Source organism: Vigna umbellata, chromosome 5 (assembly GCF_029865625.1).
Source record: "Vigna umbellata cultivar VRB3 chromosome 5, Vumbellata_1.0, whole genome shotgun sequence".
NCBI lineage: Eukaryota > Viridiplantae > Streptophyta > Magnoliopsida > Fabales > Fabaceae > Vigna > Vigna umbellata.
In genome coordinates this window covers 63175477-63189034 of record NC_142169.1, presented here as the reverse complement: position 1 = coordinate 63189034, position 13558 = coordinate 63175477, and the positions used below count along the sequence as shown (strand labels likewise).

At 29.8% G+C, this 13558-nt stretch overlaps 1 protein-coding gene across 1 annotated transcript; it reads left to right on the top strand.

The window, feature by feature from the left end:
* Positions 1-4765: 4765 nt before the first annotated feature.
* On the top strand, positions 4766-10922 carry LOC124845196 (myosin heavy chain-like protein). The gene is made up of 5 exons (XM_047322264.2): positions 4766-4987; positions 5663-8038; positions 8178-8304; positions 8693-8794; positions 10175-10922. The coding sequence occupies exons 2-5, from the start codon at positions 5772-5774 to the stop codon at positions 10235-10237; spliced, it is 2559 nt and encodes an 852-aa protein (XP_047178220.1). The 5' UTR covers positions 4766-4987; positions 5663-5771; the 3' UTR covers positions 10238-10922.
* Positions 10923-13558: the final 2636 nt, after the last annotated feature.

Genomic DNA, 13558 nt, shown 5'->3' with positions numbered 1-13558 from the left:
ACATTATTAAAAATCTCATTGTTTCACTTTAATCTTTGTACCATATGATTGTTTGACTAACTGTATATTTATGCAGTCCAGAATGACCTTGACAACCACCTAAGAGACCACCCAAGAGACCAGTTGGTCATGGTCCATAGACTGCATGGTCATCCTTAAACAATAATTAGACCTTATGGTGATTAACTTACGACAAAATACAATCAGTACCAATTGGACCATAATTAGATCGTCAAAGTTCATTCTGAAATCTATAAATGTAGGTTTAAGGTAAAAAGGTAGGTGCATTTATTACGCATTAAGGGTTGAACTAACTGAATCTTTACAGACTTTGACATCGGAATATCTTCTGCAGGTAACCTTCCAATTAGATTGAATATTTTGAAGGACGAATAGTGATAAAAACAAACATAAGGACCCACATGACTTAGCAAACATATAATCTCGATCCCTTAATTGAAATAATTTTTTAAAAAATGTTAAAAATTTTGAATATAACTTATGATTAGATTATTCTAACTATTCAGTTTTAAAAAAAATGTATTGCATAGCTAGAGTTAATCTTGCTAGCAGTACTTTCTAATTGGATCAAAAGAAGGTGGGAGAAAAAGGAATTAAAAATACAAAATTATTTTTGTTTATCATTTTTAGGAATATCCATTTGAGAGTAACTTTATTTAACTCTAATTTGTTCCTAATAAATTGAAACCCCTTTAAATAAAGGAATTTTCCAAGTTGGGATCATATTTGTAATTATAAATTTAAGACTAGTCTTTCTTATTAAAATACGTTGACAAATCATTAACCTCAACACAAGAATAAAAAAAAATATTTATGAGTAAACAATTACTCTAGTATAACAAATATCAATATATTTTATTTTTATTACAATGAAAAAGAATAGCTTTGAAACAAAGACTACAATTTTATTAATTTTGTTTGAACTTTATTAATGATTAAGATAATTAAACAATTGTTTCATCTTTAGTAATTCATAACGAGATTTTTAAACTGAAAAGAAAAAGTATTGTTTTAGTTTATGAAAATGGAGTTAAGTCTGCTTCTAGGAACGGTCTCCAATTTTAAAGTTCAGATTAATGTTTTATTTTCGGTCTTTTCTCCATAGTTTGGTTGAGTAGGATTACTACATAACAAAGCAGTGATGTTAAAGTTAATATTTATCCGAAAGTGTCAGGCATAGTAAAAATAAATAACTACTTGATTATGAAATTTATCACTAAACCATAACTCCAATTATTAACAAACTGCAAACAAAATTATCAAAATTAATATTTTTATACTATTTTTTTTTCATATTATAAATAAAATATATGAATGTTTATTATAATGAACTGACTATTTACCTAAACAGTAAACATGTATTTTTACCAATCATATAATTAAAATTAACTAAAATATGAAATTTATCAATCAAATTTAAATAAAAGTTATAAAGATATTAAAAATCATATAATCCACTGAAACTCACAAATTATTAAAGATTAGCAAAATGAAAGAGATAATATATCACAATCAATTTCCTAGTAGCTAATTGTTTATAAAATAATAATTAAAATGCGAGTCTTTACAGTGAAAAATAAGAAAATAGTTCTCATTCTTGCTTCTTAGTCCATTAAGAAAAGCTGAATATCTCCTTTAGTTCTTGAAAAAGGAAAAATATATAAAATCATCCTATCTTTTTAAAAAGTTAAAAACGGTCATGAAAAAAATGGTATTTTGAAAAATAATATTAAAAAACGTTCAGTAAAAAAGTAGGATTATTTTTTTTCGAATGACCAAAAGAGATTATAAGCCATTAAACAACGTTGGTAATGTAACCTAGGATTCTATCTCCCACAGAAATGGTCAAAATAGCAAAATCTTTGGATTCCATTAGGTTAGATTGTCTGCTAACTATCACCTATTGTGCCTTTCTTCTCAGCCTTTTCTGCTTTTTAACTTCTTTTTCTTCCTTTGCCATTAAGCTTTGATTGCAATGAAATCACAACTTTAACAACAACAAAGTGTTTCAATTTTCAGTATTTTGAAAAATGATATTAGGTGAATATTACTTTCATAAGAGAGGCATTATTCATTAATATTTAAGAAGAATGATTCATAATTTTAAAGAATTTTGTAATTATCGGATGTGATAAGAATAAATATAAACCAAATAATTCCAAATACACGTATTTATAAATTAAAACGTCTATTTATAGTAATGAAAAACATATTTTTGTAAAATTGCTCAAAATACTGTATCATTTTGATATCTGCACATGTATGTGTCGGTCCTAATAATAATAATAATAATAATAATAATAATACGTTGATATCACATGTACTTGATACCTATTGGGACATAACAATTTATATTGACAAAAAGTATCTCATTCACTCTGTAATTGCTTAAACTTAAATGTTTAAATTCTTTTTCTCTTTCAAACTGAAATAGCTATGTTTAGTTCTTCAATCCCAAGTAGTAGATCTCATTTGGTTTTAAATTTTTTATTCAATTTTTTCTTTCAAATTCATACTAAGTTTTTTTTTTCTTTCCAAATTAAAAGCGATTATTTCTAAAAGCATGTAAATGTTTGCTATCAAATTTAAAATAATTCATTTTAGTCATGTATAGCCGTTGTTAAAAATATATTAATGTTTAACAACTTTATTTTAAAAAAAAATTAAAGGCATACAAAAAAAAAGATTCACACTGAAAATTTAGATAAACTCTCTTCACTTAACATAGTAAAACGTCTAATTAAAGTAAAATTGAGTTCTAAACTATATTTTAATATATTTTTTGACGTCTGATAACCGAAATTTGTAAATTAAAGGATCAATTTAAAAAAAAATGACCACTAATTCTTTTTAAAGGGACGTGATTTTTTTTATATCTAGATTTAAGGACTAAAATAACAAAATATTAACATAATACTTTCAAATTAGTGTTTAACCGTATTTTGATTTTTAAATAATAGTAATAATAATCAAGCATTTCCCATTTGATGATGATACTGTATGGAATTAATAACATGTGTGACACAATAAAAATATAATAATAATGTGATAACTTTTTAATGGATGATAATTCCATGTTAACATTTTGCAAAAAGTCAAAGAGGATAAAATAAAATTAGTAAAATTTAAAAAAGCTGAAACTTGAAACATAAGCCAACAAGATAGAACATGATGATAATGATGTGGCCATGATTGTTCAAAAAATAATTCGTATGCATGTCTTGTGGTGGGACAATAGGTACGTTGATTTTTTTTTTAAATTATTTTTGCTGGTCACGATCAAAGATTATGATATAAAAATAATTGTTTTCACGAAAAACAAAAACATAAAAAGATCACCAGAAACAAACAACTTTTTCTTCAACAATTAGCTTGTCCACAAAATCAAATATATATATATATATATATATATATTTATTTTTTTTTCATTTTGATTACGAAAACTGTTTAATTAAAATAAAATAAACTCATTCACTCAATTACACTTTTGTTTCTCATATTATAATCATGCAATTTTAGGTTTTTAGTTTCTTCAATAAACAAATATTATTTGAATAAACCAATATCAACTTTTACTACTATTGGAATAAAAAACACATTAAATATGGAATATAAAATATTTATATAGAGAAAACGAAAAATGATTTAAATACTAAAAATGATATAATAAATACTTAATACTTTGTGGAATTTCTTCACCCACTAATCACTATCACTTTCGTATCAAACTACCCGATCTCCATCAATAAAATATAATCATAGTTATAACTTTACTTTTGTCTTAGCCATGTACAAACAAAGTGGGCAACACATATATTCTCTATCACTTTAACTTTTATCATCATAATCAATACATAATGAAATTAATTAACAATTTATTCACTATTAATGTACGTTTTATTTTCCATAATTGATGTAACATAACTGATCTATGATTTGTATTGCCTAATATTGTGTTTGTTTTATATGTATGTATTCTTCATGATTAACAATTAAGTCAAACTTGGTCCCTTTCTCTTTCTAAATGTTTAGTTAACATAATAAATAATTAAATAATATAATTCTAATTAATGATAATTTCTTAATTTAAACTTAAAATAAAATAAGCAAACATTTTTAAATATCAAGATACTATTATATTCATAATACCAATAATAGCTAACACAAGTTTAAACCACATATAATTACTAAAATGTAAACATTTACGTTATATCCCATTCTCCAATTAAATCTACGTTATATTCTTTAAGGAATTAAAATTGAGTTTTGGATCCACTTAGATGTTAGATTTAATTTTGTAATGTCTATATATATATCTAAATTCAATTTCAGTAAACTTTAACAACAAATAATCAGTAATTAAAATAACTTTATGTCATAATTTAAATTTTTTATTATAAATTTAAATTATAATCTATATAACTATTTACTTATTATAATACTTATTTTTACTATTTTTTATTTACACAGTGGAAGTATATATTATCATAAATTTGAATCATGTAAAAACAAATACTTTCCTGTAATGTATACAATTTATAATATGGGTATCAACATAAATAAATTTACTTATATAGATAGAAATAGTCAAGTGAACTTAACAGCAATAAATAATTCTTAACAATAGTAATTAATAGTAACAACATATTTTTTGCTAACTAATTAATAGTAATATAATAAATAATAAATAATACATTGTAATTTGGAGGTTAACTAGGGTGTATTTTACTTACCCTTCTCCCGCTCTTACCAAATCTTTGCTTCTGCAACTTTTCAACCTTCTTCTATTCTGCTACTCTCTCTGCTCCTAAACCCTAGAAAAGGCCATTACCACAATTCAACCCTGCCCCCACCTGCACTCTTCCTCTTTCCAAACGTTTTCCTGTCGCCTCGGATTCTCCAACTCCCTCTTTTGTCTGCCAATTCAGCCTCGTACGCTCCCAATATTGCTCTTTTATTATTCCCTGTAAGTTTCTCACGACCTTTCGACTTTTTTCTTTATCACTGTTTTCGACTGCTTCTACGTCCTTTCACCTGCATTGGAGCTCCTGTTAATTGCCGCTGAACTTTGAATTTTTTTAGTGTCACTTGAATCTCAGCTCATGGGTCGTTTTTTGGTTAGAAAATTATGCTGGTAAAAGATTTTTAACTTTGCTTCGGTGTATTGATAGTTGAATTCTGTCTTAATGATTTTGGAAGTGATCACAGTGAAAGGGTGTGAGTGAAGTTTTGATTTTTTTTTTTTGTTTGGAGGGGGCGGGGGTTATACCGACCGAACTTTTGTTCAATTTGAATAATTGTAATTGTAAATAATTGAGTAAATTACATGACGGCCGTGGTCTTTTAAAAATTGCGCTCTATTTTCCTGTTTTTTAAAGGTTTGCAACAACCTCTCCATAGGATAAACTTTTTTTAATTGTTAAGGGATTGCAATGCATAAAAGGTGTCACTGTCATGTTTTACAATCAGTTAAGGGGATTTGTGTACGAGTTTAAAAAAGAGAGAAAGATAGAAATTAGAGGAAATCTTAGGGAATTTACTCTAAATAGTTATTGTTGAGGTTTGTATTACTAACCTTTTTTTATGGCTGAAGTTGTAAAGTTTACTAATTATTATGCATATGTGTTTCCTACTTTGGCAGGCGGTGTGTTAGATTTGAGGGTTTGCCTTGAGTTTGTATTACAAATGGCCCCAAATTGTTGATTCCTGTTTATAGAGGAAAAAAAGTGGCAGTGGAGAGCGTCGCTGTTATGAAGGGTGGTGAAAAGATTTATGATTATGGTAAAGAAATGATTTATGATAATGGTAAAGAGGATGAGAATGTGGACGACATTGGTATACTTGAAGAAATGGATTCCTTTCTGGAGGGTGTCGAAGGGCGGGTGATAATATCTAGGATGGTGAGTGACTCCATCATAAAGGGCATGGTTAATGCTGTTCAGGAACAGGCAGCGGAGCGAATCACTGAGAAAGAATTGGAGGTGATCGAGCTCAAGAAAGTTCTACATGGGTTTCATGTGGGTTCAGGTGAAACTAAGACATTCTGCTCTTCATTGCATCATCATGAATCCCACGAAGCTGCTGCACATCAGTTTCCAGATAGTGTTGTAGAGCCCGATAAATATGTAATGTCTGTAGACAGTCTTCAAAATGCAGTACACGAGGAGTTAAGTCAGCTAAAGAAAGAAATAAATAAAATTAAGGGGGCTAGTTCCATCAGAACAATTAGTTCAGGGGCTGATTTGGTGGGTTTAAGTGGTATTCTGCAAGAGAATATGCCTGAAAAATTGATTTGTGTTGATAAAGCTTTCGAAAATCTAAAGGATGCTGTAGACAGTGTCTGTGAAAGAATGAAAGTCATGGATCGGTTATCAAAAGCATCACTTTCTGAATGGCAGAAGGAGCAGGACTTTCAATCAGAAATTGAACGAATGGTGATCAGCAACGGTATCTGGGGTTTGCAACAGGAGTTTGAACAGAAACTGTGGGATCTTTCTGACTCTGAAAGTAGAAATTGTTTTAACCAATATAAAGAGATCTCAAGTTTGCGTGAGGAATTGGATTCAATTTTTAAAACACTTTCTGTTTCTGAAACCGGCCACCTTCTTTCTCATGGATCCTTGGAGAATGCTGAGGAATGGTGTCATAATAAGAGGGTTGATCATTTCCATGTGAAGCTTTCCACTGAAGATTTGTCGCCCTCAACTATGGAAGGAAATGACAAACAGGAGCCAAAGATTAACAAGCCTGAGAATTTGGATTCGGCCTCACTAAAGCACATGTCTAAAGAAGATTTAATTACTTTTATTACTAAAATGAGAAGAAACCATGAATCTCAGGTGCAAGAGAAGACGGAAGAGAATTTTCGCCTGAGGCGGCAACTTTTGAAAGAAAGAGGTTCTTCTTTTCCACTGAAGAAGGACAAGGAGTTTGAGTTGTTGAAGAAAAAAATCCCTGACGTCATCGCAAAATTGAATGAAATCCTTGATGAAAATGAGAAAGTACATCAATTCAGTGAAAACATTGAATGTCTTGGCAGTTTAAAGGATAGATTGGATTTCTTAGAATCTGAGAATCATCAACTGAAGGAGACTCTATCAGACAAGAAAAAAGAATTTAGGAGTCTTTCTTCCCAGGTTTCTGCTGCAGAGGAAAAATTGTCACAGGAGCAATTGATAGAGAAAAATTTGTTACAAACCATTCAGAGGCTTGAGGATGATATAGAGGATGCACATTCTCAAGTCTCAGTTATTCAAGATGTATATAAATGTTTATTTGAAGGTATTGTTAGTGAGTTTAGATGCTGCACTGAAGAATTACATCTGAAGAGTAGTTTCATGCAAGAAATGTATGAAGTATTACTCCAAGAAGCTTCCCACAGTGCTCAAGCTTCTAGTAGGTTGGGAATTGAGGAAGCAGAAATGGAGTCAACTATGATGCAAGGGTTATTGGATATTAATCATATTATATTTAAAGAAACTTTGGTGAATGCAGATGAAGCTTTAAAATTGGAAGTTTCTGAAAAGGAGAAACTAAGATATGAAGTGCATACATTGAAGTCAGTTGTGGAAGAAAAGGAGAAGTTAATCAAAGGAGCAGAAGATGCTTTTGTTCAAGAGAAACAAAAAGTGCAGTTTGCCTCTGAACAACTTGACAGTTTAAGAGCTGAGATTGCTCATCAGCATAAATTAATAAAAGAGAAAAGCGAAGAATTGGATGTGACTAATGACAACCTGGTTGCAGCTTTGAAAGAAATTAAACAATATGATGAGCAAATGCATCAGCTGCATAAAAATCTTGAACAAAGAACGAACAAACTTAGAGAAATTGAAGAAGAAAGAAGAGTACATTTTGCTCTTATACAAAAACAACAAGAAGCACTGAATTTGTTTGAGGCTAAAGAAAGGGAAACTAGGAAGCAGATGGAATCTACCATTAATCTCATTCATAAATTGTTGACGATGATTACTGATTTTGAAGCTAGAGTAAATAAAGATATTTCAAGAAATCGTTTGAGGTATGCATTAATTGTGTCAAGATCCTTTAATATCACGTTAATTTATCATAAACTCGTGTTTCTATGACTGCTTCTATTGATTAAAGGAATAATTGGGAATTAACTTAGTATTAAGTCATATATTTAATAATCTTTTCAGGCTTGAAAACATAAGATCTGAGTTTCATTGGATCAATAACCAAGCCAACTTACTTAAAACCATGGGTTTGGTGTACAAGCAACGGCTAGAAACAAGATCTTCTGATCTCGCGAAGGCTGAAACAGAGGTATCTCATCCAAAACATTATGTTGTCTTTTTTCACTTTTTTTATGATGGTGTTGGAGACATTGGATTAGGTTTATGTGTTTCTGAACTAGATTGCAATCAAGGCCTGTGTGAATGAATCAGCCGATAATGTTTATGCTGTAGAATTCTGGTGAACCAAGATACAGCTAACTCTCAACTTGAAAAAATATCTAAGTTTCCTCTAGAAAACATTATTTTCTGAACTACTCTGATGTATGAGATGCCTAAAGTCCACATTGAATAAGTTGTAATAGATATTCAATGGAATATTTAAGTGTCTTGGTTTTTGTTAACTTTCTATTTTAATCCTGAAGTTTTGCAATTGGTCCACCCACCTATATTTGATGTAAAGTTACTTGTTTTTTCAGGTTGATCTTTTGGGGGACGAGGTAGATACTCTTCTTAGGCTCCTTGAAAAAATATACATTGCACTTGATCATTATTCACCCATACTGCAGCATTACCCTGGGGTAAGAACCTTTTGCTTTCTGCACATCTTTTTAACGTTTGTACTTCGTCATGATTGAAGTGTGTATAATGCCTAAATATATGATATTACTTAGAAGAGTCTATCTATCTTCTTGATTATTTCTCCTTATCAATGTCTATTTTAAGGATCTTAAAATAAATTGTACCATTCTGGGTTGAGTTGAGACAATAAATACGTAATGTTAACTGTTGTTAAAGGAAAATCCTGAAGGTTGTCTTTAGGTTCGAGAATAGAATATCTAGGAAATTTTATGTGTTTAATATGCTATTTTATGTCATATTTATCTTGGTTACATTTGTTAGAAAAATGGCAAAGAATAATCCTTACATGACTTGCTAATCTCTTAAACTAGCTTTTCTGATTTAGTTAGGTATGTTAAAAAATGTTCGGTCCTAAACATGTAGGTTGGTTTTGACGACCTACATTGACTACGAGTACAATCAAATCACTTCTATAGGTCTCCATTTCTGATAACCGGCGGCATTTGATCTCATGTTCACTGGCTTGTGCCCCCCCAACACCACCACCCACACACAGAGACAGAATATCACTCTTAACTTCACATAATTGTATGATAGTGTAACCAACTGCCAGAATGGCAACCATGAAATTTGAAGGAAATTCTAATGTGGTTTGTGATCATATACAAGGGAAGGGGAGTAGATAGAGGAAGTGGAAGAAGGTGTGAGTAAAAATTAGTGGGAGATTGATTACAAAGCATCTCAATTGTCCTGGTATTCTGTTCTGAGGTCATTTCTATATTTTCCAAATAAAATTCATCTTAATCAATAATATCACGCTGATATCAATATCTGCATTTCTTTAATACATCATTTTCACTTAATCTAATTCAGTTTTTATCTCTTTGCTACTTATTTAGTTTGGATCTGGAGTGGAACTTTCATTTGTTTCGAACATACATGGGAATCCCTCCCTCCATGGAATAAACATGGATTTGGATCAGAAATAGGCTTAGGATAACCTGTCAGTGTATATGACTGCCACGGGTGGACAAGCTTCCTTTTTAGCATTCGTAAACTGGAACTGTGTACTGTTGGCATACTAATTCAACCCCTTCATTCAGCTAAGAATTGTGTATTAATAGATAGATAGCTAATGATGAACCTCCAAGCAGAAGATTTTACTGGTCTTAGCATCCAATTAGATTTGTGTACCTTCAAAGAAACATAGGGGCATATAATTTTCTTCAGTTTGTGTCTGTCTTATCCAATAGTCTTTCTTTGTGAAGAAGGTTGAGAGGTTTTCTGTTCATACGAATAGAATAGTGTGTAGTGTGTGCAGCCTGGTCTTCAGAAGTCCCAACATATAACTTTTTAATAATTATCTGTTAATTTTGCAGATTATTGAGATTTTGGAGCTTGTAAGAAGAGAACTGAGTGGAGACTGTAGAAAACTTCTTTAGTTGTACGTTTTGGCCAGGTATATTGACAGACACTGTTGATACAAACTCTATCTTTCCGCGCTCTGGATTGCTAAGACCAGAATCGTGATAAGCAAATCATGCAAGCCCCCACATGAGCATATTCATGAACCACGCAGGATGTGGAGATTGTAATTAACTTTTCACGGAGCGCCACTATAGTGTTTAATTGGTTGGTTCATTCTTTTTTTTTTGTTTCTATTACCTTCATCTATACAGAGATCAGAGATGCTAGAGTTATGATAGTTTCCTTTCTTTTTCATTTTTTGGGGTTCACTTCTCATGTCTATAACTGGAGCAATGACAATGCTATTGCATAAATTATTTTAGTCCATGCTGTCTTATGTTAAATTACTACGTTGAGGAGCTATGTGCAAATCTTCCAATGGATACAAGTAGCTAGTTGTACAGTTGTTCACATAGTATAGTAGCTGGATGATGTGTAGCTGCTGGGTTTTTGTTCTCCTTAACACGTTTTTGAGGAAAACAGCACCACAAAAGAACCAACAACTTGTGCAGTTGCTAACACCGATTTTGCTATACACGAATTCTGTATCATACTAGGATACATGCTTAGGCCGGTTGACTAGTGTATCACAAATTTGCTTCCTCTCTTTGTAATTCTTACTTTGCCTTCCATGTGGGCTAATTTATTAACTTTTGTACATTTTTTAATGAGTTTCTACATGGCTTGTTGATACTTTTGGGTTATAGGCACAAGTGTATGATATTCATCGGCATTCAGTGGATTGTGTTTAAAATGGTTATTACCGTTATTATGTATTGTTCATTCACATGCGCTTCCTCTTGAGATGCTCCTCAAAATGGGACATGTGAGCTAGGGATGACTAAGTGTAGGTTGTAGCTATCTGTCTTATATGTAGAAAAATTCACTTGCATCTGTTTTGTAACGGAGTAGACAGAAACATGTACCTTGGTATTTAGTAGGGAGAAAGAGAAAACAAGAAAATGGTTAAAAATATTAATTTTTTTTTAAAAAGTGGAAATTGAAAAGGATAAAAGAAAAGGCCTTTGATTATGTTGTAAGGATGTACAAGCAGTGTTTGAGTTTCTAAATAAATAAAAAAAGTTCACTTTTCGTATTTAATTTGTAAAATATGTAGTAGGATATGTACATGCAGTTGTTGGAAGTGGTTTTGACTAATCCTCCATGACATAATTTGTATTTTTTAATCTAATGATTTCAAATATTAGATAGAGTGTTGGCAATACTTCTCAATTACAATAATATAATACATAATTTTGTCTTTTACTGTATTTTTTTTATATGCAGTGAGGTTAATGGAAATTGAAGTCAAAACCTTATGAACGCTTTATTAAATCTTTGACATTGTATGTAATCGCCTTCAATAGCATATTGGTAATAAATCATATCGATCGTTTTGTCTTTGAAATAGACTAATCCCTTATTATTATTGATCAAAAGACATTTTAGTGTATTAAAAAAAGTCACCGACAAGTTTTATTATGATTGAGATGTTTCATTCAACATCAAACACTGTTCATTAATGATTGATGAGATAAGTACCACATTTTCGATCCTTATACCAGTTAAACCTTGTCTTTCTCAGAATTGAAAATATGTATATGGATTCCTTCCTATTTTTCACGCAACTGATGCACATGATTTTTCTTATAAAACAAATTATCATCTTGATTCTTATAATGTAGAGTTTTGTTTTTAACCATCAAAGTTTTGTAATTAATGTCACGTCATCAAAATATATTACAACGATTTGACATTTTGTAAAGTGGGTTATCATTTAATGGTGAAAAGAAAAACAGTAAAATTTTATATTAAAAAAACTAAAAGATCAAAATACTTTTATAAAAACCTAGCTAATAAATTGAATATATATAATGTTTACTTTTATTTTTAATATAAAAATACTTTATATGCATTGATTCATATATATATATATATATATATATATATTTATTTATTTATTTCGGGTGTAGATCGAGTAACTTCTACAAATTCTTTCAAAATTTCATTTTAAAGTCTTTTAGGTAATTTCATCTCCGTCCTATGTCTTCGTCTATATTTTAACTGATAAGAGTACTTGATCCTTAAGTTAATAAATAAGAGCAATAGTCTTAAATGGATAATATATATGATCACCTATTTATAGTTTTTGAGGTGAGTCTAAGATTATCAGAACCTTAATCACTATTCAATCTCCGACTTATTACACTAACTAATATTTATATTTAAATATGTTTCTTAATATCTCTTTAGTAAGAATGTTATTGAAATTGACTCTCCAACTTTTGCTCATAACAGGCCAAACAAATTTTAAATTTATTTTAATTTCGTTTTGAGTATTTATCAAATTAGATTATCCATCCTATTTTTTGTCACATAGGGATGATCGTCCGACTATACTATACAAATTATATATATATTTATATATATATATATATATATATATTATAAGATTGGTTGTCAAAACAAGTATTAATATAAACTACATTCACTTAAACACAAAACAGTTAAACATATGGGAATACTATTTAAGTTAATACACCTACAATATTACGATATTCTAATTCAAATGTTAATAATAGTCTGTTTCTTAATGTATACACATTGCCATGAATAAAATGTTAAAAATATATAATTAATAATACACACACTTTAATTAATAATATTTTATCAGTGTCTCTGGTGCCAAAGATTAAACTAAGGTGACATTTTCATTATCGTATAAAAATATTTTGAAGAAAAATAAAATAAATAGAAAATAGAAAAGTGGTGGTAGAGTGAATGTATCTGGATAGCAATGATGATTATTTTATTGGTACGAAGCTTTTGAGTTTAGTCCAGTAGTAGCAATATATTGGTAAGTGTGAAATAATTGAAGTGAATGGCATATAAAATATGTAGGGTATAGCATAGTGTAAGGGTAATGTGGAAGCAAAATAGAAGGACCCCTTAAGGGGTACTCTCAGTACGGAATAATAACACGAGACACCGCTTTCGGTGCACCGCACTCTTTTACAGAACATTATTAAATTTATTCTTAAAATTTCTATGTAAATAAATATCTTCAAAGACTTCAAAATTAAAGCATTTAATGCTAGTTAGATATCTAAATAATAATTTTAGTGTTCTATCCATAAGTTCAAATAATCATGTTTTTTTTTTGGTTTTATGAAAAAGATATTATTTATTCTTTGAATTTGACCTTTATATAGTGAAATCTCACTAAAAACATATCTATGATTAATTGTGGTTAATACATAATGGTTATTTTTTAATAATAATTATGAAAAAGGAAC